The 27186-nt window shown below is 48.4% G+C and overlaps 2 protein-coding genes across 3 annotated transcripts in view; one reads left to right on the top strand and one right to left on the bottom strand.

Moving 5' to 3' along the window:
* TDRD9 (tudor domain containing 9) overlaps positions 1-1472 on the bottom strand; it is a 124102-nt gene extending 122630 nt beyond the window's left edge. For both annotated transcript variants that reach the window (XM_034938252.1, XM_055098069.1), the window contains exon 1: positions 1070-1472. In XM_034938252.1, the coding sequence (XP_034794143.1) occupies positions 1070-1284 (215 nt within the window). In that variant the 5' untranslated portion in view covers positions 1285-1472. The remainder of the gene's footprint in view (positions 1-1069) is intronic.
* A 6717-nt stretch (positions 1473-8189) lies between these two features.
* Positions 8190-16639, top strand: ATP5MJ (ATP synthase membrane subunit j). The gene is made up of 4 exons (XM_003807006.4): positions 8190-8335; positions 13977-14100; positions 15170-15193; positions 16461-16639. Exons 2-4 carry the CDS (start codon positions 13977-13979, stop codon positions 16487-16489), a joined length of 177 nt encoding a protein of 58 aa, XP_003807054.1. The 5' UTR covers positions 8190-8335; the 3' UTR covers positions 16490-16639.
* Positions 16640-27186: the final 10547 nt, after the last annotated feature.

Below are 27186 nucleotides of genomic sequence, written 5' to 3'. Positions count from 1 at the left end.
CCCAGCACTTTGGGAGGCTGAGGTGGGCAGATCACCTGAGGTCAGGAGTTCTAGACTAGCCTGGCCAACATGGTGAAACCCTGTCTCTATTAAAAATACAAAAATTAGCCAGGCGTGGTGGCACATGCCTGTAGCCTCAGCTACTCGGGAGGCTGAGGCAGGAGAATCGCTTGAACCTAGGAGGGGGAGACTGCAGTGAGGCGAGATGGCGCCACTCCACTCCAGCCTGGGTAACAAAGTGAGACTCCATCTCGGGGGGTGGGGGGACAACTTGGAAGCAACCAAGCTCTCCTTCAGTAGGTGAATGGAGATAAACTGTGGTACATCCAGACAGTGGAATATTAATCAGTGCTAAAAGGAAAGAAGCTATCAAACCATGGAAAGGCATGGTGGAACCCCCAAATGCATACTAATACTAAGTGACAGAAACCCATCAAAGAGGCTACACATACTGTGTGATTCCAACTAGATGACAGTATGGAAAAGCAAAATTATGGAGACAGTAAAAAAATCAGTGGTTTCCACGTGGTGTAGGGAAAGGGAGGCAGGAACAGGTGGGGCCGAGAAGATCTGTCGGTCAGTGAACTCTGTAATGCGTGACGTTAGGCGTTTGTCCAAACCCACAGAACGTCCAGTACGAGGCGTGAACCCTCCTGTAACGATGGCCTCCGGGTGACGAAGACGCAGCGATGCAGGTTCGCCGACTGTCACAAATACCCACACCTTACGCAGATGCTCACAGGCGAAACTCTGGGAGGGAAGCGGCCTATGGGACCTCTGCCCTCCGCTCCGTTATCCTGAAAACCTAAGAGTGCCTCAAAAACTAGTCTGTTAAACATTAAGAACTGAAAAAAAAAAAAAAAAAAAAAACTCTAGCTCAGCTTTCTTACAGGCACCGCTCTGGGCCGCGCGTCGGGTTGTGTAGTGACCACTCGCCCCGGACGGTCAGGGGTCCCTGGAGCCCCGCGAGAGGGCACGGGCTCGCGAGAAGGATCTGGATGGCCCGTGCCCTCGTGGCCAGGCCTCGCCCGGCCGCCCTCGAGCCGCCTCCGCCCCGCCCGCGTCCTACCTTTCGAACGCAGCGGCCGGCCGGGCCAGAGCTTGGGCCAGAGCCGGAGCCTGGGCCGCGGGACCAGCGCCGGGAGCCACGTCCTGGCGCTGCACCTCCTCCCTGGCCGCCCCGGCCGGGAAGGCGGGCGGCGCGCCCAGCAGCTCCACATTGGTCACCGTCTTGCCGATGGTGAACCAGTCGTTGATCTGCTCGATGGTGAGCTTCCGCAGCATCCTCAAGGCCCGGGCGTCGGCATCCCCCAACTGCCGGGTCTCCGCGGCGGGAACAGGCGGCGGCGGAAGCGCGCCCTGGAAGCCCCGCCCCCGCTCGAGGCCTTTCAATCAGAACGCGCCGCGCGCCGTTGTGGGCGGGCTCCGGCCCGGGCGCGTGCTGCCCGCGCTGCCTGGTCCTCGTGCCGCCGGCCCCGCCCCGCCGCGCTAGGCCTGCCGGGAGCCGCCGCCCCGAGCGAACCCAGGGTGAGCCTTTCTAGGACCTCAGGGGAAGCTTGAGCGCCGCGGCTGGCCCGGGAGTCTGTTTCACGGGAGTTCCGTGGCAACCCCTGTGTGTACAAGAAAATGCCCTCCGGTCACTCCCTGGCCTCTCTATTTAGAGGCTGCCGCCTCGGAGGTTTGTGCGCTTCGAGCGGACCGGGACCCTACATACGTTTCTTGAGCACTTCAGGGTGAGGAGATGGAAGGCAAACCAGAGAAGGGATTTGCGTTCGTGGGTCGGACGTACCAGGACATCCTTGCACCTAATATGGGGGGAGAGGGGCAAGAAGAAGGTCAGGAAGGTCTTGGAGAAAGTAACGCCAGGCAGACCCCTGCAGGATACGGGGGAATGCGCCAGACGGAGGACCACGCAGGGTTATAGCGGAGGGCAGGCGGCCCTGATGGCTGAGGTGAGGATCTGGGAGAAGTTCTTTGCAGCCGGATCATAACTGGATTCATCTTCCTTCCTAAACCTGTGTCTCAGGCGGCGGTGTCAGACTCACAGCTGGACACAAACAGGTGCGGACAGGAGGTCCAGGCGACCACGTGGACAAAAGATACAGGCTGAGGTGGTCCCGGCCGAGCTCTAGAAGAGTGAGGGTGGAGAACAGAGCCCTAGCAAACTCCCCAAAAGAAGGAGCAGCGGGAAGAAATCAGCAAAGGATGCACGGGAAGGCAGCCACGTGTGCAAGGGAAGGGAGGGTCAGAAGAGAGACATGGCCACCTGCCTGGGGTGTGTCCCCCTCACTGGCCAGGGCAGGATCTATCTGGCCCATGTGGGCTCTCAGGAAAGAGCCATGTGAACAAATACAGAGAGGGTATCGAGAGCATGGCTCTAATCAGCAGTGTAAAGCCCAAGCAGTGGCAAATAAGAGGGCGGTTTGAAAACAGTGTAGACAGAAATCAGGCAGGTAGGTTGAGCTATTGGTGTCTCAAAAATTGAACCCATAATCATACTAAGCCAGGAGTTCTGGCTCCAAATCCTGGCCTAATGAGCTCTAGACCTCATATTAGGACTTTGCCAAATATGACAGGTTCCAAAAAGTGCCTCAACACACTTTGCCAGGAAGAAATAACTTGCTTTTCTTTTTTCTTTTGAGGCAGGGTCTCACTCCTGTCGCCGAGGCTGGAGTGCCGTGCTGCAATCAGGGCTCACTGCAACCTCAACTTCGGGGGCTCAGGTGATGCTCCCACCACAACCTCCTGCATAGCTGGGACTACAGGCTCACGCCACCACCACACCGGCTAATTTTTTATATTTTTAGTACAGACAGGGGTTTCGCTGTGTTGCCCAGGCCAGTCTCAAGCTCCTGGGCTCAAGCAATCTGTTTGGGAGCCCTTGGCCTCCCAAAGTGTTGAGACTACAAGCGTGAACCACCATGCCCAGCCATGTTTTTCAAAAAATAAGAAAAAAGGTAATCATAAAGTAATTGAGACTCATGGTATGTCATTCAGCATTGATTGGAAAATATTGTAACTTCACACTGTATGTGGAGGCTAGGACATAATTCAAAATTTTACAAAATATATTGAAACCACTTGAAGCAACTCCAGAACTCACACTTGCTTTGTTTTGTTTTTTGTTGTTGTTTTGAGACGGAGTCTTGCTCTGTCACCAGGCCGGAGTGCAGTGGCGCAATAGCTCACTGCAACCTCTGCCTCCCAGGTTCAAGCAATTCTCCTGCCTCATCCTCCGGAGTAGCTGGGACTACAAGCATGCGCCACCATGGCTGGCTAATTTTTTGTATTTTAGTAGAGACAGGGTTTCACCATGTTGGCTAGGAAGGTCTCAATCTCCTGACCTCATGATCCGCCCACCTCGGCCTCCCAAAATGCTGGGATCATAGGCGTGAGCCACCGCGCCTGGCCTGTTTTTCTAGGATGTTGCTGTTCCCGTGTGCTGTCATCCTTTGTTGATGTCACAATGAATACGATTTTAAGTGGAAGATGCTTTTCAAAAACATTTTCTGGGGGGCATTTTCTATATTCTTTGATCTTTTGGGGCTACTAGCTAATCCTTCTGAGTTTTGATTTTTTTTTTAATTGCAATCTAAAGATACTCTCTTGATGCTTCTTTGGAAATTTGCCAATTTGGAAAGTTGCCATAGTGTTTCCTGACCAAACACTAGTTAACATTCTGAATCGTCACAGACTGAATGGCTTTGAGCACCTTTCATTTGATTCAGTAGTTCTCGGTGCTCCCAACTCACTTGGTCAAGTTCACCTTGCATTGCTGTCCAAAGTTCAGAGTTAAAAGAAACAGCTTGGGCTGGGCGCGGTGGCTCACGACTGTAATCCCAGTACTTTGGGAGGCTGAGGTGGTCAGATCGTGAGGTCAGGAGTTCAAGACCAGCCTGACCAACATGATGAAACCCCACCTCTACTAAAAATACAAAAATTAGCTGGGTGTAGTGGCGCGCACCTGTAATCCCAGCTACTCGGGAGGCTGAGGCAGGAGAATCGCTCGAACCCAGGAGTTGCAGGTTGCAGTGAGCCAAGATCGCACCACTGCACTCCAGCCTGGGCGGCAGAGCAAGACTCTGTCTCAAAAAAGAAAAAAGAAACAAGAAACAGCTTGACATCAGATAGATCTTCATGGACTTGTCACATCTAGGCCAGAACACATGGGAAGGCCACTGAACCCCTAGTGAGCCATGGTATTTTGGGAAGGTTTTGCATATTTGCATTCACTGAGCATTTGAGCGTCCACCAAAAAGGGGAAACTAACAGCTGAGAGCAGTTACAAATGGTGTTGGTGCCATTAAGCAGCACTCTTCTTAAAGCAGAGGAAGCTGTGCTCGAAGTAGCTTGCTGTCTTCTCCAGCCTTCCTACCACAAGATGCAGCATTCTGCACTTTGAATAAATCTGCTGGAGTGGCCCTTTCCTTAAACATTTAGGGTTTTTTGGCCGGGCGCAGTGGCTCACGCCGGTAATCCCAGCACTTTGGGGGGCTAAGGCGGGCGGATCACGAGGTCAGGAGATCGACACCATCCTGGCTAACTCGGTGAAAAACCATCTCTACTAAAAATACAAAAGATTAGCCTGGCGTGGTGGCGGGCGCCTGTAGTCCCAGCTACTTGGGAGGCTGAGGCAGGAGAATGGCGTGAACCTGGGAGGCAGAGCTTGCAGTGAGCCGAGATCACGCCACTGTGCTCCAGCCTGGGCAACAGAGCAAGACTCTATCTCAAAAAAAAAAAAAGAAAGAAAGAAAAAGAAACATTTGGTTGTTTTTTCTTTTAAGATGTGCGTTTCTTAGGGTGTTTTGGATTTGAAACTAAAGACATTAAAACTCTCTTGGTCTGAGCACAGTGGCTCACGCCTGTAATTCTGACACTTTGAGAGGCCAAGGTGGAAGGATCACTTGAGGCCAGCAGTTCAAGACCAGCCTGGGCAACATAGCAAAGTCTATTGATCTCAAGTCTAGTTGGAAGTTCAGAAGCTCTGTCTTGAAGCAGCTCTCCATGATGTTCTTCCTTAAGTTTTTCCTAAAGGCTTGTTCTCTTCCTCAGCAGTGTTATAAGTCATTATAAATCTAAAACTCTAAAACATTTTTACTATAGGACAGTGGTTCTCAAACCTGGTCCTGTCTCAGAACCCCTTTACACTCTTAAAAGTTGCTGAGGACCCTAAAGAGATTTAGTTTATGTGGGTTGTGTCTATCAGGGATTACAACTGAGAAATGTTTTTACTTATTTATTTTAAAATGATAAACCTGTTTGATAAACCTGTTTGATGTTAAAGAGTGTATTTTTGTAAAACGTCACTGTTTTCCAAAAAACATTGTGTGTGTGTGTGTGTGTGTGTGTGAGAGGAATAACACTTTTACATTTTCAAAGATCGCGCCACTGCACTCCAGCCTGGGCGACACAGCAAGACTCCATCTCAAAAAAGAAAAAAAAAGGTTTTAACTGGATCTTGAGCCTTTTATTATTTTATCTTGACACATCTGAGCTCGTTTTCCTTGTGCCTGAATAATGAACATTTATTTTACTGTGGATCTGCTTGTGATTATTTCAGTCCTAGCTGCACCATTTTATAAACCCCCCACCATTTCACAGACCCTGGTCGGAGTGAAACATTCCATGGGGGCTCTGACCATAAGAAACATCCTGCCCAACCGCCTGACTGCGGGAACATCCTTATCACATCCTGCCAGGCAGCAAGCCATACTGCCCAGACCCATCCAGCCCAGACCTATAATTACCCCAGCCTGGAAGCGGCAGTGAGCTCGGGCACTAAACTGGTTACCCGCTCCACGGGTTTTTGCTGGCAATAAACCTGTGTTGCTGTTGAAGCCACCATCTCTCTCCCCTCTCCCCTCTCCCCCTCCCTCTGTGTGTGTGTGTGTCTGTCTTGTCTGTCTTTAACCCTTGCCTTCCCTTCAAAACCTAATAATTTCCTCTTTTTCTTTTCCTTTAAAGATGGGATCTTAATACATTGGCCAGGCTGGTCTCAAAATTCTGGGCTCAAGCAGTCCTCCCAAAGTGCTGGGATTACAAGCATGAGCCACCATGCCTAGCACGATTTCCTCTTAGTTTGTCCTTAACTGTCTTTATTTTACCTTCTTTTCTGAATGCCAATTTCCCTGTGTATAGAATTCCCTGTGTATAGAATTCTTGATTGGTGGTTACTTTCTTTGAGATTTTATCTTTATCTTTTCTATGGCTTTATTGTGAGATTTCAAGGTATTGATTTATTTTTATTTATCTGCCTGCTTGGTTTCTGTAAGGCTTTTTGTTTGTTTTTTGTTTTTTGTTTTTGTTTTTGAGATGGAGTCTTGCTCTGTTTCCCTGGCTGGAGTGCAGTGGCGCCATCTCTGCTCACTGCAAGCTCCGCCTCCCGGGCTCACGCCATTCTCTCACTCAGCCTCCGGAGTAGCTGGGACTACAGGCACCCCCACCACGCCCAGCTAATTTTTTTGTATTTTTGGTAGAGACGGGGTTTCACCGTGTTAGCCAGGATGGTGTGGTGATCCGCCCACCTTGGACTCCTAAAGTGCTGGGATTACAGGCGTAAGCCACCGCGCCTCGCCTCTGTAAGGCTTTTTGAATCTTTGGCATGATTTTTTTCTCATCACTTTTGGAAAATTCTCAGCCATTAGCTCTTCAAATATTTCTGCCTCACCTCTTTAATTTCCTTCTAAGATACCAATTACCCATATGATTGGTATCTTTCCTGCTGTATCCTCTTATTTTCTGAATGGCTTCTTCGATCTTGCAGTTTATTCTTTAACTGTCTAATCTGCCAAATCCATCCAATTTTTTGTTTTGTTTGTTTGAGACGAGTCTCGCTCTGTCGCCCAAGCTGGAATACAGTGGCGCCATCTCAGCTTACTGCAGCCTCCACCTCCAGGGTTCAAGCGATTCTCCTGCCTCAGCCTCCCAAGTACCTGGAATTACAGGTGCACACCACCACCACACCCAGCTAATTTTTGTATTTTTAGTAGAGAAGGGGTTTCACCATGTTAGCCAGGCTGGTCTCAAACTCCTGAACTCAAGCAGTTTGCCTGCTTTGGCCTCCCAAAGTGCTAAGATTACAGATTACAGGCCTCCCAAAGTGCTGAGCCACTGCGCCCAGCCTCCATCCAATTTTTATTTGGCTTTTTATTTATTTATTTTTTTTGAGATGGCGTTTCACTCTTGTCGCCCAGGCTGGAGTGCAATGGCGAGATCTCGGCTCACTGCAACCCCTGCCCCCCGGGTTCAAGTGATTCTCCTGCCCCAGCTTCCTGAGCAGTTGGGATTACAGGCGCCCACCACCAAGCCCGGCTAATTTTTGTATTTTTAGTAGAGATGGGGTTTCGCCATGTCGGCCAGGCTGGTCTTGAACTCCTGACCTCAGGTGATCCGCTCGCTAAATTGTTTTCTTTTATGAGTTCTAGTTCTCTACTGGAAAATATTTCTGAAAAAAAATATATATATATATATTTTTTTTTTTAAGACTATTAAGCCCAGTGTCTGGAGCCCCTGTGGAAGTTTTATATCATCTGCTGAGAAGAATATGCACAGAATACAGACATAAAAATATGCAGAGCAGGCCGGGCGCGGTGGCTCAAGCCTGTAATCCCAGCACTTTGGGAGGCTGAGGCAGGTGGATCACCTGAGGTCAGGAGTTCAAGACCAGCCTGGCCAACATGGTGAAGGCCCGTCTTTGCTAAAAATACAAAAACTAGCTGGGCTTGGTGACTGGCGCCTGTAATCCCAGCTATTCAGGAAGCTGAGGCACGAGAACCGCTTGAACCCGGGAGGCGGAGGTTGCAGTGAGCCGAGATCGCGCCACTGCACTGCAGCGTGGGCGACAGAGTGAGACTCCGTCTCCAAATATATATATTTTATACATGCAGAGCTAAATAATTAACAATAGAAAGGGACAAGACACACCACTGAAATGGGAGACTTGACTTAGTCTTTAACGTCACAGTAAAGAGGGTCCCTTTTCTTAGGTTAACCAACCCTCCCGGTATGTCTAGAACTTTCCTAGTTTCAGCGTTGAAGGTCCCGCGTCCCAGGAAACCCATCAGTCGTGGGAAGATGTGGAGGATTAGCCAGCCCACAGTGACACACGCGGGCACACCCCTAACGCACCCTCTCCCCGCCCCTTCTTGCCTGCGACACCAGGCGGCCGCCGGGGGCGCTGTGGTGCGGAGGCGCCGCTGCGGAGGCACTCTGGCCTTGCGGCGTCTCTGCTGCTTCCGCCTTCCCGGCAGCCCCTGCGCGCGCCTGCGCGCTCGCTGACCTTTCCGAGTTGGCTGCAGAGTTGTGGTGCGTTCTGAGCTGTCTGTCCTGCGCCAAGGTGAGTACGGGGACCTGGACCTGGCTCCCGAGGTGCGAGACGGCGGGGGCGGGAGGGCAAGAAGCCGCCTTGGCCCCAGCTGACCTTGAGGTTCCACCCCTCCGCCGGCACGCGCCTGCTTTTCTGCCCGGCTTTGCCTTCTCTGAAGGGAGGTAGGCCAGGGTCGGTTGCCAGAGGGAAGCATCGCCTAGGCCTGCGCCGCGTTTCCCTCCTTGGCCTTAACGCGCTCAGTGCACCTGAATTCTCCCACGGTTTTGACAGGGAGCGTACCTTGGCCTTGAGAGGTTCAGCTGCCTAACCCAGAGGCTACGCAGAGTTAGAGAAGCCAGAGTCCAAGCCAAGAACTCTGACTCCACATCCAGTCCCTTCTCTCCTTTATAACTCAAGTTTCCTTGCACCACACTTGCCCTCCACGTTATGCTGTACATGACAACTTGGGTGAGGCAACAGGGAAGCTGAAAAGAGATCATACGGTGGTGGATGAAATTGTATGGAACTCGCGGGTCAGACATTTCCCATTTCCAGTGTCAGGTAATAGTTCGCCCTTAATGTAATGTGCCAAAACTTTGCAGACTTAAGTGGATACAGTAGACACACGTTTGGCCTATGAATAAGATGGATTTTTAAAAGTCTGGTGCTGTAAAACTGACACACACAGCTAGGAAATGTGCCTGGGCAGAATGGACTCAAGAAAGGGGCCGGCCGGGCGCGGTGGTTCACGCCTGTAATCCCAGCCCTTTGGGAGGCCGAGGCGGGCGGATCACGAGGTTAAGAGACCGAGACCATCCTGGCCAACATGGTGAAACCCCGTTTCTACTAAAAATACAAAAATTAGCTGGGTGTGGTGGCGGCCTCTTGTAGTCCCAGCTACTCGGGAGGCTGAGGCAGGAGAATCGCTTGAACCCTGGAGGCGGAGGTTGCAGTAAGCCGCGATCGCACCATTGCACTCCAGCCTGATGACCAACTGAAACTCTGTCTAAAAAAAAAAAAAAGAGGGGCCCTCGTTTTATTATATATTGGGAACATGTGACTTGTCCAGGCAAATATGGCAACTGAAGTCAAGGGGAAAGGAGGGGAAAGGTATTTGCAAGCTACTGTATAGCAGGCCCCTGTTGCACTGGGGACTAAGGGTAATTTTGTAAGGGGACTATACCAGGGTGCCTGGGCCCCGAGCACAATGTCAGGATGACTCAGTTTCTTTAGTCCCTTCTTACCGTAGCCATTGTACCCTCCCAGTTTACTTTGCCCTTTTCCTTCTAGACCCTCATCTTACCTTGTTCTGTCCAAAGCCCCTACCTGGCCTAAATGAGGGCGTCTTTTTAAGCCTTCCTTCTTGTTAGAGTCCCAGTGGCTTAGTATTAATTATAGCCATCAACTGGATATTTGTATCAATTCTGTTACTGCTGTGATCATTCACTGAATTCCTTTTTTTTTTTTTTTTTTAAGATAGAGGGGGAGTGTCTTGTTGCCCAGACTGGAGTTCAGTGGCATGATCTTGGCTCACTGCAAGCTCCGCCTCCCGGGTTCAAGCGATTCTCCTGCCTCAGCCTCCCGAGTAGCTGGGATTACAGGCACCCACCACCATGCCCACCTAATTTTTGTATTTTTAGTAGAGATGGTTTCGCCATGTTAGCCAGGCTGGTCTCAAACTACTGACCTTAAGTGATCCACCCGCCTTGGCCTCCCGAGATGCTGGGATTATAGGCGTAAGCCACCGTGCCCAGTCCATTCTCTGGATTTTTATTCCGTACCAGGCACTAGGCACTAGGCTGGGTCCTTTAGGTTTCCCCTTTGTTTTTGTTTTTGAGATGGAGTCTCGCTCTGTCACCCAGGCTGGAGTGCAGTGGTGCAATCTTGGCTCACTGCAAGCTCCGCCTCCCGGGTTCATGCCATTCTCCTGCCTCAGCCTTCCGAGTAGCTGGGACTACAGGCACCCGCCACCACGCCCGGCTAATTTTTTGTATTTTTAGTAGAGACGGGGTTTCACCGTGTTAGCCAGGATGGTCTTGATCTCCTGACCTCTTGATCTCCCTGCCTTGGACCCCCCAAAGTGCTGGAATTACAGGCATGAGTTACCGCTCCCGGCCTTGGTTTCCTCTTTGAATTGCATTGACAGCCCTCTGGGGGCAGGTGGAGGTATCCCTGTTTCACAGAAAAAGAAACCTCTGGGTTGGGCGCGGTGGCCCACGCCTGTAATCCCTGCACTTTGGGAGGCCGAGGCGGGCAGATCACAAGGTCAGGAGATCGAGACCATCCTGACTAACGCAGTGAAACCACGTCTCTACTAAAAATACAAAAAATTAGCCGGGCGTGGTGGCGGGCACCTGTAGTCCCAGCTACTCAGGAGGCTGAGGCAGGAGAATGGTGTGAACCCGGGAGGCGGAGCTTGCAATGAGCCGAGATCCGCCACTGCACTCCAGCCTGGGTAACAGAGCAAGACTCTGTCTCAAAAAAGAGAAAAAAAGAAACCTCTGAAACAACAGCTAAAGGGACTTGCCCACAGTTGAGAGCTGACCAGGCAGAGCTGGTGTTGGAGCCCAGGATTCCCAGGCTTCCAAACCCATCAGTCCTGTAGAATGCTTCCTTCCCAGTCGTTGCTGAGAGACAAGGGATTCACTCCATGCCTCTGAACTCCTAGTCTGGGGCTTCCAGAAACCTCCTCTGGGTCTTGTTTGGATCATCTGTGACATATTCCCAAAGCAGGGCTGTTCGTTTCTTGGAACCTCACACTCTGTCAGAGCATTCGAGTAGCTTGAGGACAGGAAATTTGAGGGCGGACTATCTGCAAGGTGTTCCAGGAGAAGGACACAGTCGCATCCTGCAAGGTCAGACCTCAGGCCACCCTCACGACCATCCTTGCCTAAATAAGTCCTCTCATAGGGAAGAGCAGGAAAGCAGGTGTTGGAGGTAGGTTCTCGTCATCAGGAGCATGACGTACAGATTTGGTGTGAGTGCAGTCCTGCTAACCTGCTGCGGGATCCGAGTACCCACTTTATAGGAGCTTTCTCCAAGTACCCACTTTATAGGAGTGGGAAGCAGTGTAGGAAGTAAGTACGAAAGCACTTTTAAAATGCTGTTAAAGGGCTAGAGACAGAACTAACCACAATCAGGGCAGTCCCTGCTGTGGCTCTGGCCTGGCCTCCCCATTCTTGCCTGACTCAAGACACTAACTTAGTTCCTGGTTCGGTGCCCTGTTGGTGCTCCTCTGTCCAGTAGCTTAGCTCCCACGGTGGGGGAGGAATCGAAGGGGCTCTGCAGCCCCCACCAGCTGCCCTCGAATCCCATCCAGGCCAGTTCCAGATTCTAAACTGAATTTTCTTCATATTGTCAAAACAGGAAACAAAAAAACCCCAAAGCAAAAAAAAAAAAAAAAAAAGTTGTTAAATTTAGAGAACAGTTTTAGAATAAAAGCTAAATTCTATGCTAGCCTCCAAGGCCCTTAAATGACATGGCCCATCTTCCTTCCCATAGTCCAGCCGTGGTATTTTATGTAACAAGCATTTAATATACAGTACCAGACACTCAACACTTGACATAGAGTTATTCTATGTTATTCTCCATAACAACCCCTTGAGGTGGATCCTGTTTTTATCCCTGTTTTACAGATGAGAAAACTTAAGCGGTTTAAGTTAGCTAGTAAGTGACAGCCAGGATTTGAATCTGGCACTGTGGCCTCCCTATTCCTTCCAGCTCTCCGAGTTCATTCTGACCTCGGAGTCTCTGCCAATGCCAAGGATTCCTCTCCCAGATATCCTGACCCTTTATTGTTTCTCAGCTCCTAAAACAATGTCTAGCACCTAGTACATGCTCAGTGCACATTTGCCAAGTGAATAAATGACTACACGATCCGGGTTTCAGTGATTTGAGGGCCGCCATTTGACCTTTGACTAGGTTGGGCTTGTGAAGGATTCAGTGCGGTAAAGCTGACACACACAGCTGCGCAGTGTGGGAAAGGGAGCACACTGCCGAGCATTCGGATTCTGTGGATCCTGAGCAGTGATGTGAAAGGAGCAGTGAGTGGGTGGAGGGAGGGAGGGGTGGAGGCAGCATTACAGCCGCAGCCAACGCGCAGTTCTTTCTTTCTTTTTTGAGACAGAGTCTCACTTTGTCACCCAGGCTGCAGTGCAGTGGTGTGATCATGGCTTACTGCATCTTCAACCACCCAAGCTCAAGCAGTCTTCCCACCTCAGTCTTCCAATAGCTGTGACTAACATAAAAAATTAGCCAGGCAAGCACCACCACACCTGGTTAATTTTTTATGTTTTGTAGAGACGGGGTCTCCCTATGTTACCCAAATTAGTCTCGAGCTCCTGGACTCAAGTGACCCTCCCACATCAGCCTCCCAAAGCGCTGGGATTACAGGCATGAGCCACCACACCCAACCAAAGCAGTTTCCAAGTGAAATGAGAAGTGCTTAGATCTAGTCACTCCTGACAGCTATTTGACTGTAGTTTAATGGACCACTTCAGATGTTAAAAAGCATATTAAAATGAAAATGAGGGCATCTAATTTGCGGTCTATAGTAGAGAGTAAATTGTAAAAGTAACAAAAAGCATTATTTTGAGACCTGCACATACAAGCAAACTGTAAGTTTGGAATTTAATGGCTTTTCCCAATCAAATTCAGTAATTCATTAAGTAACTACCTTTATTGATTAAATAAGTTCTATCATAATTGGCAGTTATTATGAAGTGACCTCGTTGTCTTATGTCATCTGTTTTGTATTTAGCAATAGACTTCAAGATGGAGATACAGCTGATCAGAGTGTGCTGAGCCTGGCATTAGTTTCACAAGGAAATCACCATGCCCTGGCCATATTCTTTTTCAGCTTCGAATGCGACATTCATTACATGAAGATGAGAAGATACTAATTTTTCGATTTAGACATTAGAGTCATGTGCAATTTGGGGCATGGCATCAGGGTGGGAGAGGTGCTGGATGAGCTCCGTGATGTAAGGAAGGAGAAGTGGCTAGGATGGCCAAAGGTGGGAGGAGGGGGCCCTGGGGATGGGTTGAGTTGGAAGAGCTGTGGAAAGTATGAGTCCCAGGCCGGGCCCTGTGGCTCACACCGTAATCCTAGCACTTTGGGAGGCCAAGGTGGGCAGATCACTTGAGGTCAGGAGTTTGAGACCAGCCTGACCAATGTGGTAAAACCCCACCTCTGCTTTAAAAAAAAAAAAAAAATGGCCAGGCACAGTGGCTCACACCTATAATCTCAGCACTTTGGGAGGCCAAAGCAAGGCAGATCGCCTGCACTCAGGAGTTCGAGACCAGCCTGGCCAACATGGCAAAACCCTCTCTCTACTAAAAATACAAAAATTAGCCAGGCATGGTGGCACGCATCTGTAGTCCCAGCTACTCGGGAGGCTGAGGCAGGAGAATCACTTGAACCTGGGAGTCAGAGGTTGCAGTGAGCCAAGACTGCGCCACTGCACTCCAGCCTGGGCGACAGAGTGAGACTCCACCTTAAAAAAAAGAGGCATGAGTCCCCTTTGAGTGCAGAACGGGTCTGACATCTGACACAGGCGAGGCTCCCTAGCAGTCATGGGAAATGGGGTTGAACTTAACAAATTAAAATCTTTTACCAGTTAAGTTTAAAGCAATCATCATTCTAATTTTTAATCACTGTGTTCATTTTCAGATGCTTCAAAGTATTATTAAAAACATATGGATCCCCATGAAGCCCTACTACACCAAAGTTTACCAGGAGATTTGGATAGGAATGGGGCTGATGGGCTTCATCGTTTATAAAATCCGGGCTGCTGGTACGTTTCCTTATGTTTGATTTTTCTGAGGTCAGGAAGAAAATTATTTTCAAAAAGAATCACAATTCACATTGTAAAGGAACTATGGGTTCTAACTAGGTATGAACATTAGAGCTACCTACAGTCCTTCGTAAAAAATACAGGGAGCACATGTCAGCTATAAAAGACATTTGGGGACAGTGGGGAATTTTTTTTTCTTTTCTTTTTTTTTTTTTTTTTTTGGAGACAGTCTCTCACTCTGACGCCCAGGCTGGAGTGCAATGGCACGATCATGGTTCACTGCAGCCTCCACCTCCTAGGCTCAGGTGATTTCAGGTGATTCTCCCACCTCAGCCTGCCAAGTAGCTAGGACCACAGGTGCCCGTCACTATGCCCAACACCACCACACCTAGCTAATTTTTTTTTTTGTACTTTTTTTTTTTGTAGAGATGGGGTTTTGCCATGTTACCCAGGCTGGTCTTGAACTCCTGGGCTCAAGCAGTCCTCCAATCTTGGCTTCCCAAAGTGCTGGAATTAACAAGCGTGAGCCACAACACCTGGCCCAATTGGGGAACTTTGAACAAGACTTTAATATCAGAATTGTGAGTTTTCTTAGGTGTGAAAGTGGTATTACATTCGTTTTAAGAGATGAAGGCTAAAATATTTAAGGTATGGGTTCATGGTATGTGGTATTTCATTGCACCTTTTCAACTGTTCTGAATATTTGAAATTTGTTTGTAAAAAAAATTTGGAAGGGAGGAATAACCACTTGGTTCTCAGTAGAGCAGAGCAGTGTGGCCCAATCACATGTTACTAAGCCATTGATTACAAAGAGAAAACTTTATGCTGCAAGACTGAAATTTAGGACATTGCAGAAGGTAAGGAGCCCTGCAAATTTGAAAGGGCTGTTAGCTGTTCATAGAACATCTTTGGTAGGAATTTTACCATTTCTTGGCTATAAGACATTTTCTGAAAGCTTCCTGAATTGCTTTACCTAAGCTACAATGCCTTCAGCTAAATGTTAATTTTGACAAAGGCATTTTTGTAAAGCATTGATATGACTGCTTTTTTTTCCTTCCTTTTATTTTAGATAAAAGAAGTAAGGCTTTGAAAGGTAAGATTTTTGCTTCTGAAAATGGTTGGGAATGGAAAACAGCATCATGTCTTTTCAGGACAAGGTATATCGTTGTTCTCAATTGAAATCGAAACACGGTTCAGTATATATGTAAGGTGCAGTTGAAATGCTTCACAGCTTGAAGTTTGCTATGCCTGCTGGGAAAGAGAATTCTGAATTTCTGCTTTTTATAGTCAAGTGGATCAAGTAAAACTTCCAGGAGTAATAGAGGAATGGATTAATTAGAGGTAGTCGATATCATCACCAATAGGGAAGCACAAGTGAGCTGTGCAAGCATGCTGTCCTAGAAGATCCCTAATGATGTGGTTTTATTTTGTTTATTGTTTTTTGAGACGGAGCCTCGCTCTGTCGCCCAGGCTGGACTGCAGTGCTGCGATCTCGGCTCACTGCAAGCTCCGCCTCCCAGGTTCATGCCATTCTCCTGCCTCAGCCTTCTGAGTAGCTGGGACTACAGGCACCTGCCGCCACGCCTGGCTAATGTTTTGTATTTTTAGTAGAGATAGGGTTTCACATAGCCAGGATGGTCTGGATCTCCTGACCTTGTGATCCACCCGCCTCAGCCTACCCGTAATGATGTGTTTTTAATGGTTTTGTTTTGTTTTTTGGGTTTTTTTTTTTTTGAGACAGAGTCTCGCTGTGTTGCCCATGCTGGAGTGCAGTGGCACAATCTTGGCTCACTGCAACCTCCGCCTTCCAGGTTCAAGCAATTCTCCTGCCTTAGCCTCCCAAGTAGCTGGGATTACAGGTGCCCGCCACCATACCTGGCTAATTTTTTGTATTTTTAGTAGAGATGGGGTTGGCCGGGCTGGTTTCAAACTCCTACCTCAGGTGATCCACCTGCCTTGGCCTCCCAAAGTGTTGGGATTACAGGCGTGAGCAACTGCGCCTGGCCTTTAATGTATTTTGAAAGAAAGCGCCTTATAAATTTATGCCAGAGTGACAATGAAACTGTAGCCATTTGAATGTTACACAAACCCAGGACTGGCTACATGAGTTTGAGGAAGAGGTGTTTCCCTGCCCCTCTCTTTGCGCTGTGGGTGACCACTGCCTGTCTGCTGTCATTACATGAACCCTTAAGCACTCTGGGTGTTTCATATAGAAATAATCCTACTTTTCAATAGTATTGAAAGGTGTCATTTATCTTTTTGGACTGTTGACCAACTTCTTTTGATACTTGTTTAATAAATTACATCCAACTTGTTCCTTCCTTCTTAAATCATATTTATATATGCATCTCTTTCAAAAGCTTCAGCGCCTGCTCCTGGTCATCACTAACAAGATTTACTTGGAGTACATGTGAAAGAAAACGTCAGTCTGCCTGTAAATTTCAGCAAGCCGTGTTAGATGGGGAGCGTGGAACGTCACTGTACGCTTGTATAAGTACCATTTACTTCATGGCATGAATAAATGGATCTGTGAGGTGCACTGCTACCTGGTACTGCTTTCAGTGTGTTCCCCCTCAGCCCCTCCGGCGTGTCAGGCATACTCTGAGTAGATAATTTGTCATGCGGCGCATGCAATCAGAATCTCACTGAGCCACCCATCATTGTGAAATAATTACCTCAGTTGTCACAGGACTTGGTGATCAGGATCCAGGCACTCACTTGTATTCTACTGCTCAATAAACATTTATTAAACTTGATCCTGCTACTTATCTTGTGACCTCTCTGAGCCTCTGTTTTCTTATTTGGAAAATGGAGATGTTAATTATGTAAGCTCTAACTTACAGTTATTATGAGGATAAATAAGAGAAAGATTTAAACTATGAAGTCCTTTAGAAATAAGGTAGCATTCAATGACATAGTAGTTGAAATTATAAGCTGTAGGAGAATATTGCATCAGGAAATAATCACAAGGCAAAGTACATAATAAGCCAAGTGAAAAAAAAAAAGCCAATTGATTCTAGTTAGGCTAGTATCAAATGCATACTGCATAATATTTGTCTCCATCTAAGACAATTACCAAGATCCCTAAATTGTGCGCTAAAAAGATTCTAAAGCAGCAAGCATGGGGGTAAAAGTGAGTCCAGTTTGAAATCTGGCACTCTGCAGGTGGGTAGGAGAGCAGCTGTGGAATGGGGGTGGTGGCTGCACCCTGGGTGTCCTGTCCTCTTGAGACCATCCTGTTTATCATCTGTGTCTCTGGCATTTAGCCTCATTAGGTCTGGCCCATGGTAGATGTCCAACAGATGACCGAGATCTCTCTGAGCCTCAGTTTCTTTTGTAAGACAACCAAAACCTGTCATGGCTTCCTCCAACAGCCTCAGGGTTGTTGGGCTGTGTGAGAAGTTTGCAGGAAAGCATTACACAGCATCAGTGGAAGTCAGCGTCAGGTCGTGTGAGATTCAGAGGGTTTGGTTCTGACACAGGAATCACATTTTTCCTGTGAACGCATTTTGTTCTCTTCTGCCTCCAGAAGATGAATCTGCTGTGGTACAGAAAGGCCCTACCTTTAAAATTATCCATCTGCCCAGCTGCTCAGGCTTGAGAGTGCATTAGAATCACCTGGAAGGCCCTAACAGCCAGCTGGGCCCCAGTGTTCTGATTGCACTGCTGTAGGAAGGAGCCCGAGAACTTGTATGTCTAACAAGCATCCAGGACATGCGGATGCCAGGACCCCAGCTGGAAAATTTCTAATGATACAAAGAACCCAGGCCTGCTCTACCACAGCCTTCACATCCACTGCACTGGCACCAGGCTCCAGCCCTGTGTCACGCATCTTAGTGCATTTAGTCCACCTTAGAACCTAGTGAGGCATCAGTACAGGCCCTGACTTTCAGAACAGGAAACAGGCTGAGAGGCAGTAACACGCTACAGATGTCGCAGTTAGCAAGCACTGGGGCTGGGACTTGAACCCCCAGAACCTGAACTCTCCTCCACAGGGAGGTGAGGACGGATGGGAGCTGCCCTCCCCACCCCCACCCCCCACCTCACCCCCGGAAGCAGAGGTTGATGTGTCTGAACCAGGAGGGCTTCCCCACAAAGGCTGGGCCATTCCTCTTCTCCCTTTACTACTTAAGGCTTCCTTTGGCAAATTACCAGGGTAGGTTGGGCCCAGTGGCTCACGCCTGCACTTTGGGAGGCTGAGGCGGGCAGATCACTTGAACCCAGGAGTTTGAGATCAGCCTGGGCAACATGGCGAAACCCCATCTCTACAAAAAATAACAAAAATTATCCAGGCATAGCGGTGTGCGCCTGTAATCCCAGCTACTGGGGAGGCTGATGCTTGAGGATTGAGCTTAGGTCGAGACTGCAGTGAGCCAAGATCACACCACTGCATTCCAGCATGGGCGACAGAACGAGACCCTGTCTCAAAAAGAAAACAAAAAATAATTGCATTTGCTATCCCAGAACTCACTCACACACTAAATCCCTCGGGGTTTTGGAAGCAACCAGGTCTTGTCCCGAAGGCAGCCTGTAGGTGGAGCTAGAGAATGTCACCTGGGCTTCCCCGTGGGCGAGGAGCACGGGGCCAGGAGGATCTGTTGAAAGGAGCATTTGGAGGGCGGTGCCAATGGGTAAGAGGTATGCACAGAGAGCCACGGGAGTGGACAGGGCCAGTTCAGGAAGGAATCCCAGAGGCTTTTTGTCCCAAAGCCTACGCATTCGTGCTGCTCTGACTTAATGCAGTGCTCAGCTGTGCTGCAGAGTAACGACAAAGGCTGGGAGGAGAGGAAGTGGCTCCCAGGCAGCTGAAGGTGTCATTTTAAACAACGTGCTCTAAGTTAGCCTCAGATGAGACTCTAGGAGAAGGCATGGTGTTTCTTCTTGATTGTCACTGTATCCCAGGGGTACACGCACCCCAACCAGAGGCTTTGGAGGGTGTGCTTCCTGCCACCCTCAAGGGAGTTGTCTGTCAAGCTAACGGATCCCGAGTTCCGGGGTGCCAGGCCGTAGTCTGCTTCATTTTTATCTGCACAATAACCCGTGAGCCCATACCATCACCCCATTTCACAGCTGAAGAAATGGAGGCCCAGACAGGATAAGTAGTTTGTACTAGAGGATAACTACCTGGCTAACAAACCAACTAGTTAACTGGTTGGCCAGGATTCAAAATCTGACCCGCTTCAGAATCGGGACTCGGACCACAGCGTGGCTTCAGAGAGCTCCTTCACCTGTGCTGGGCGTGCGTTGCCGTCGGGGATGCGGCGGTGGTTAGCACACGTTCCCTTCACTCCCTGAACACAGAGGCTAGAGAACAGACCTGCAGACACACAGTGCCAGTGCTTGGCAGACACAATCCTGGACGTCTGTGCTGTTAGGAACCGTCTGACGGGCGCCAGCCTCAGGCCTCGCTGCACACGGGCCTTGGAGCAAGCACAGCACCTGCTCAACAGCCAGCTCTGAGCACGGACCCTGCTTCCACCCTTCAGACAAACCAGCCACCAAAAGGCATTTCTGGTACGTACAGAGAAATGTGAACGTGGACTGGGTGTTAAGTGATGTTGAAGTGTTAATCTTATTAGGTGATCACCACCACAATAGTGGTATTGTAGTTATTAAAGAAAATTTCTTTGGTTTTAGAAATGGAGGTGCAGGCCGGGCACAGTGGATCATCTGAGGTCAGGGGTTCAAGACCAGCCTGGCCAACATGGTGAAACCGTGTCTCTACTAAAAATACAAAAACTAGCCAGGCGTGGTGGCACGCACCTGTAATCACAGCTACTTGGGAGGCTGAGGCATGAGAATTGCTTGAACCCAGGAGGCGGAGGTTGCAGTGAGCTGAGATCGTGCCATTGCACTCCAGCCTGGGCGACAGAGACTCTGTCTCAAAAAGAAAAAAGAAAGAAATGCAGGCGCAATTATGTAGGTGTGAAATGATACCTAGGATGTACTTTAAGATACACCAGCAAATACTAGCCAGTCAAAACAGATTGGGGGGACGGAGTCTCTAGATGGGATGAGATTGGTAATGTGTAGAGGGTAGGGGGTGGACGTCTAGAAGTGCATTACAGAATTCACTCTCCATACATTTTAACTTTTCCCAATAAAAAGTTTTTAAAAATACTTTAAAAAAAAAAAAAGCCTTGTGATGGAAGCCTGTGTTAGTATTATAATACCTGTTTGAGAAGCTGGCACTGTGCAGCCCCAGGAAATGAAGATAACGACTCTGCGGGTGGCTCTGTCAGACAGTGGCCATCTCATCACCACTCTTCACAAGAACCGCTCCCCTGATGTCTCTTACTACAAAGGAAGTCTCAGCTTTTTCACTTGTTTTCCCTCTTAAAGAATGATGTAATATAGGCCAAAGTTAATGAACACCTAAGTCTAGAGGGAAAATGTCAGAAAACTCTCATTTAGTTAGGAATAAAAACTTATTTTTTAAACCAGGCACAGTGGCTCATGCCTGTAATTCCAGCACTTTGGGAGGCCTAGGCCAGAGGATTGCTTGAGGCCAGGAGTTTGAGACCAGCCTGGGCAACATGGCAGAACCCTGTCTCTACAAGTAAATTTTAAAATTAGCTGGCCGTGACAGCTCACGCCTGTAATCCAAGCTACTCAGGAGGCTGAGGTGGGAGGATCGTTTGAGCCTGGGTAACCAAGGCTGCAGTGAGCTAGGGTTGTGCATTCCAGGTGGCAGAGTGAGACCTTGCCCCTCCCCCCCAAAAAAAACCTTACTTTTTAAACTAAATTTACAACTCCAGACTGAATTGTTTATGGTTATAAAAACATTTTTAAAACTACAACTCAGGACTGAAATGTTCATGGTTATAAATGCTTCCATGCTGTCTTCCTGATCTGCTTTTTTTTCTTTCTTCTTTTTTTTTTTTTTTTTTTTTGAGACGGAGTCTCGCTCTGTTGCCCAGTCTGGAGTGCAGTGGCGCAGTCTCGGCTCACTGCAAGCTCTGCCTCCCGGGTTCACACCATTCTCCTGCCTCAGCCTCCCGAATAGCTGGAACTACAGGCGCCCGCCACCACGCGTGGCTAATTTTTTGTATTTTTATTACAGACAGGGTTTCACTGTGTTAGCCAGGATGGTCTCGATCTCCTGACCTCGTGATCTGCCCGTCTCGGCCTCCCAAAGTGTTGGAATTACAGGCGTGAGCCACCTCGCCCAGCCTTTTTTTCTTTTCAAATATGGTAATACATTCAGTGTTTTCTGCCATCTTTATGGCTCTTGTTGCCCAGGCTGGAGTGCAGTAGTGCAATCTCAGCTCACCACAACCTCCACCTCCCGGATTTAAGCGATTCTCCTTTCAGCCTCCCGAGTAGCTGGGATTACAGGCATGTGCCACCACGCCCAGCTAATTTTGTATTTTTAGTAGAGACGGGGTTTCACCATCTTGGCCAGGCTGGTCTCGAACTCCCGATCTCAGGTGATCCGCCCGCCTTGGCCTCCCAAAGTGCTGGGATTACAGGCATGAACCACCGTGCCTGGTCTTTTTTGTTTGTTTGTTTGTTTTTGTTTTTGTTTTTGTTTTTGAGACGGAGTTTCGCTCTGTCACCCAAACTGGAGTGCAATGGCATGATCTCCGCTCATTGCAACCTCCGCCTCCCAGGTTCACATCATTCTCCTGACTCAGCCTCCTGAGTAGCTGGGACTACAGGCACGTGCCACCACGCCTGGCTAATTTTTTGTATTTTCAGTAGAGACAGGATTTCACCATGTTAGCCAGGATGGTCTCCATCTCTGGACCTCGTGATCCGCCCACCTAGGCCTCTCAAAGTGCTGGGATTACAGGGGTGAGCCACCGCACCCGGCCCAAGATCCGTCTTTACGTTTGAAAAAATATACTCCACAATAAAAAGGCTGAGTATTGCAATTTGAAAAACTTCCAATATACAACATCAAATGAATACTGTTTGGCTGAGAAAAATTTGAATTGACACGTCACTTTAAAGAAAAAAAGTTGGCCAGGCGCAGTGGCTCATGCCTGTAATCCCAGCACTTTGGGAGACCAAGGTGGGCGGATCACCTGAGGTCAAGAATTCGAGACCAGCCTGGCCAACATGGTGAAACCCTGTCTCTATTAAAAATACAAAATTAGCCGGGCATGGTGGCACATGCCTGTAATGCCTGCTGCTCAGGAGGCTGAGGCAGGAGAACTGCTTGAACCCAGGAGGTGGAGGTTGCAGTGAGCTGAGATTGCGCCACTGCACTTCCAGCCTGGACGACAGAGACCCCGTCTCTGTCGAAAACAAAAAGTCAGATAATTAAAAAAACAAATTTGAGCATTTGGTATTTGGGTGTCTTAGAAGCCATCAAAAGAAGAGCCAAAGGTTTAGGCAACTCAGAGCTGCAGGGAGCAAACCTCGGCCCTGGCATTATTGTAACCAAGGGACCAGCTCAAGCCAATTAACCAGTGCTTAAGTTAATTAGCTGACGCAGAGCCAGAATTGCCCAGGCGTGCGCAATGGGAAACACTTTAACCTCCTCATCCTTACCAGCAGCCTGGCCAGCCAGCTACATTGGCATCACCTGGGACCAGCTAGGAATGCCATAAAAGCTGGACCCACCCCCAGCTCAGGGAGGCAGAATTAAGCGTTGTCTCCCATCTCCTTGCAGTCCACTCGCAATAAAGCTTTTTTCTTTCTTGGAAAGCTGGTGCCATAGTGCTGGCTTGTATGCATGTCAGACACTGGGCCCATTGCTGAGTAACATGTCATCCTGAGCTACACCCACTGCACTGGTAGCTCCTTGGGACTCCAGGACCGAATTAGAGCAGGCAGCAGGCAGAGTTTGATGTGGCATCCTTGCTCCAGCATCCAGAGGAGGTGGGTTTCACAGAGTGGGAAAAAGTGTATTTCAGAGAGGGAGTTATTCACCACTAGCCATTTCAATAACCCCGAGCAGGTCGTGCAACCAAGACAGTTCACCCAACCCCACCAACACCCGCCTAACAACGCGGTGAGGAGGCTGCAGGCTCCCACAGAGCTCACCCTCCCCCTGCAGGAAAAAGCGGCAGCTGGCGCTGGCCTCCCTAGCCCTGCTTCTGCCACTGCTGCTGGCACCAAATGCAAGGCGTGAGGAAGAGGGTCGGGGTCTCAGAGGTCAGCCACGCTTCCTGAACTTTGTGGCGTGCACGCCATGCTCGGGACAGTGGCCATGGAGAGGAAGTAAACGATGCTGCTCCCACCTCAGTAAAAACTGTAAACTAGGTCGTGTTGGAGTTGGAATATTATAAGTGTTTGTAGAACTGATGAAAATTAGGAGTGGTAAAAGAGGAATACTAAAATTTTAAAAATCGTAATAAGCCTCACATAAAAAGCACACAGAGTATCATTCTAGTTTTTTTTTTTTCTTTTTTTTCGAGACAGAGTTTCACTCTGTCGCCCAGGCTAGAGTGCAGTGGTGCGATCTCCGCTCACTGCAAACTCTGCCTCCCAGGTTCACACCATTCTCCTGCCTCAGCCTCCCAAGTAGCTGGGACTACAGGCACCTGCCACAGTGACCGGCAAATTTTTTGTATTTTTTGTATTTTTAGTAGAGACAGGGTTTCACCGTGTTAGCCAGGATAGTCTCGATCTCCTGACCTCGTGATCCGCCTGCCTCAGCCTCCCAAAGTGCTGGGATTACAGGCGTGAGCCACCGCCCCCGGCCCATTCTGGTTTTATTGTGCCATGTAAAAAGTGTTTCCAGGCCGGGCTATAGTCCCAGCTACTCAGCTACTCAGGAGACTGAGGCGAGAGGATTACCTGATCCCAGGAGGTCGAGGCTGCAGTGAGCCGTGATCATTGCCACTGCACTCCAGCCTGGATGACAGAGTGAGACTGTCTCAAGAAAATATATATATATATATTTCTGCAAATGCCTTGTGCACAGCCTGTGCCTCTTATTTGTGCCCCTGTACCTGAGATCATTCACATAGGTTGGATTCGGGTTCTGGCTGGAGCTACTGCTCATTGCCTGTGTGGCCTCTGGCAAACTCCGTAACTTCTCTGGGCCTTGGCTTTCTCATCTCTAAATTAAGACCTCCAGAATCTCTGTCAGCTCTGTAATTCTATAGCTAATGGATTTGTAATGAACCTAAATTGCATCATCCAAAAATAAAGTAAACTGTGAAGCAATTGTAGGATAGATGATAAATTGCAGATGTATGTAAAGGACATGAATTCATCTCTTGTAAGCCTGATATCTAACAAAGGACCAGGCATTTATGGTAGGTACTCATATCTTTTAATGGATTTAATTAAATAAGGATGCCAATTAAAAAATAATTTCCTAGCTCTTGGTAAAATAGAGTAAGGGATATCTTTAGTGACTATATTACCAATTACTCTATTACTAATGACAAGGAAATGAGAGAATGGTTTCTGACTTCCTGGCCAGGCCAGATGGAAGGACCATGCTCAGTGCAGCTATTGTGGTCCAGGAACCTGGTAGCTCTTTCTATTGCCAGAGTAGAAATTTGATTTAGCCTGTCCTCCAGAGCTAATCAGTCTGGAGGCAATGAGTCTCCCATAACTGAACTCCAAGATACTGATGCTTACCATAGACTCCACTGGGTTAATTAATAGAAATAAGCCTGTTAGGTGGACCAGACATGAGACGTAAGAAACTACAAAGAAAAGAGCAAATTTTTCCCAAGCCAAAGATGGGAAAGACAAGAAATTAGACGTTTCAGTGGAAGAGAAAACAGAGAGCTGGGCACTCTGGCATGTGCCTATAATCCCAGACTCAGGAAGCTGAGATAGAAAGATTGCTTGAGCTCAGGACTTCAAGATCTCCCTCAGTAACATAGCAAGACCCCATCTTTTTTTTTTTTTTTTCGAGATGGAGTCTCGCTCTGTCACCCAGGCCAGAGTGCAGTGGCGCAATCTCAGCTCACTGCAACCTCCACCTCCCCGGTTCAAGCGATTCTTCTGCCTCAGCCTCCTGAGTAGCTGGGACTACAGGCGGGTGACACCACGCCCGGCAATTTTTTGTATTTTTAGTAGAGACGGGGTTTCACCGTGTAGCCAGGATGGTCTCAATCTCCTGACCTCGTGATCCTCCCGCCTCGGCCTTTCAAAGTGCTGGGATTACAGGTGTGAGCCACCGCACCCGGCCGCAGGACCCCTCCTTAAAAAAAAAAAGAAAAGAAACGAAAAAGAGAAAAACAATGGAGAAAGATCAATGAAACCAAAAGCTGGTTCTTTGAGAACGTCAATAAAATGGATAAACCGCTAGCCAGACTGATCAAGAAAAAAATAAAGGAAGAAGATAAAATCAATATCAGGAATGAGAGAGATGCCATCTGGTCTTGAGCTCCTGGGCTCATCTAAGGGAAACACAGCAGAGATGGAGGAGGAGGGATTGATTACAAAAAGTCAGGAGGAAACTTTGGGGGGTGATGGATCTGTTCATTTTCTTGATTGTGGGGATGGTTTGACTGTGTATATATATATATGTTAAAACTCATTGGCAAGGCTCGGTGGCTCATGCCTGTAATCCCAACACTTTGGGAGGCCGAGGCAGAAGAATCACTTGAACCAGGAGGCGGAGGTTGCAATGAGCTGAGATCGCATCACTGCGCTCCAGCCTGGTGATAAGGTGAGACTCCATCTCAAAAAAAAAAAAAAAAAAAAACTCATCAAATTGTGCAATTAATGTGAAACTTACCAATAACCTCCAAATTATGTAGACATAATGTTATGTGGAGACTTTATACTTCAATAAAGCTATAATAAAAGTTTCTGGCCGGGTGCGGTGGCTCACGCCTGTAATCCCAGCACTTTGGGAGGCTGAGGCGGGTGGATCACGAGGTCAGGAGATCGAGACTATCCTGGCTAACACGGTGAAACCCCGTCTCTACCAAAAAAATACAAAAATTAGCTGGGCATGGTGGCGGGCGCCTGTAGTCCCAGCTACTCAGGAGGCTGAGACAGGAGAATGGCGTGAACTGGTGAGGCGGAGCTTGCAGTGAGCCGAGATCACGCCACTGCACTCCGGCCTGGGTGACAGAGTGAGACTCCATCTCAAAAAAAAAAAAAAAAAAAAAAAAGGTTTCTAAAAATTCTATGCTGGCCAAGCGTGGTGGCTCATGCCCGTAATCCCAGTACTTTGGGAGGCTGAGGCAGGGGGATTTCTTGAGCCCAGAAGGTTGAGGCTGCAGTGAGCCATGATCGAACCACTGCACTCCAGTGTGCGGGACAGTGAGACCCTGTCTCAAAAAAAAAAAAAAAAAACCTGGGCGTGGTGGCTCACACCTGTAATCCCAGCACTTTGGGGGGCCAAGGTGGGCAGATCACCTAAGGTCAGGAGTTCAAGACCAGCCTGACCAACACAATGAAACCCCGTCTCTACTAAAAATACAAAAATTAGCCGGGTGTGGTGGCGGGCTTCTGTAATCCCAGCTACTCGGGAGGCTGAGACAGGAGAATCGCTTGAACCCGGGAGGCGGAGGTTGCAGTGAGCCGAGATCATGCCATTGCACTCCAGTCTAGGCAAGAAGAACAAAACTCCATATCAAAAAAAAAAAAAAAATTCTAGGCTAACCCTCAGAAAATGAAGACCTAGTTTTTCAATGAATGAAAAGTATCCAATATGATACATTAAATCCTGTCTCAAAACCATTGATAATTCTCAGAGTGCCTGGGCTGAAATTTACCCCTTTATTTGAGCAAATAGTTTCTTCATAGATAGGGAAATTTAGTGCTATTTAATCAAATGTGCCAGAGTAATATTAAAATATTTGAGGAGTCCTGGGTGGGTGCGGTGGCTCATGCCTGTAATCCCAGCACTCTGGGAGGCAAAGGTGGGCAGATCACTCGAGGTCAGGAGTTCGAAGCCAGCCTGGCCAAAATGGCGAAACCTTGTCTCTACTAAAATTACAAAAATTAGCCGGATGTGATGGCGCACGCCTGTAGTCGCAGCTACTCGGGAGGCTGAGGCAGGAGAATCACTTGAACCCAGGAGGCGGAGGTTGTAGTTAGTGGAGATCACGCCACTTGCTCTCCAGCCAAGAGTGAGACTCCACCTCCAATAATAATAATAATAATAAAATATTTGAGGAGTCCTAAAATGTAAGTACCCATAAGCATTTAGAAATA

The sequence above is a fragment of the Pan paniscus genome, chromosome 15, assembly GCF_029289425.2.
Source record: "Pan paniscus chromosome 15, NHGRI_mPanPan1-v2.0_pri, whole genome shotgun sequence".
Classification (NCBI taxonomy): Eukaryota; Metazoa; Chordata; class Mammalia; order Primates; family Hominidae; genus Pan; species Pan paniscus.
Note: the sequence above shows the minus strand (reverse complement) of the source record. Positions and strands in the feature narration are given on the sequence as shown.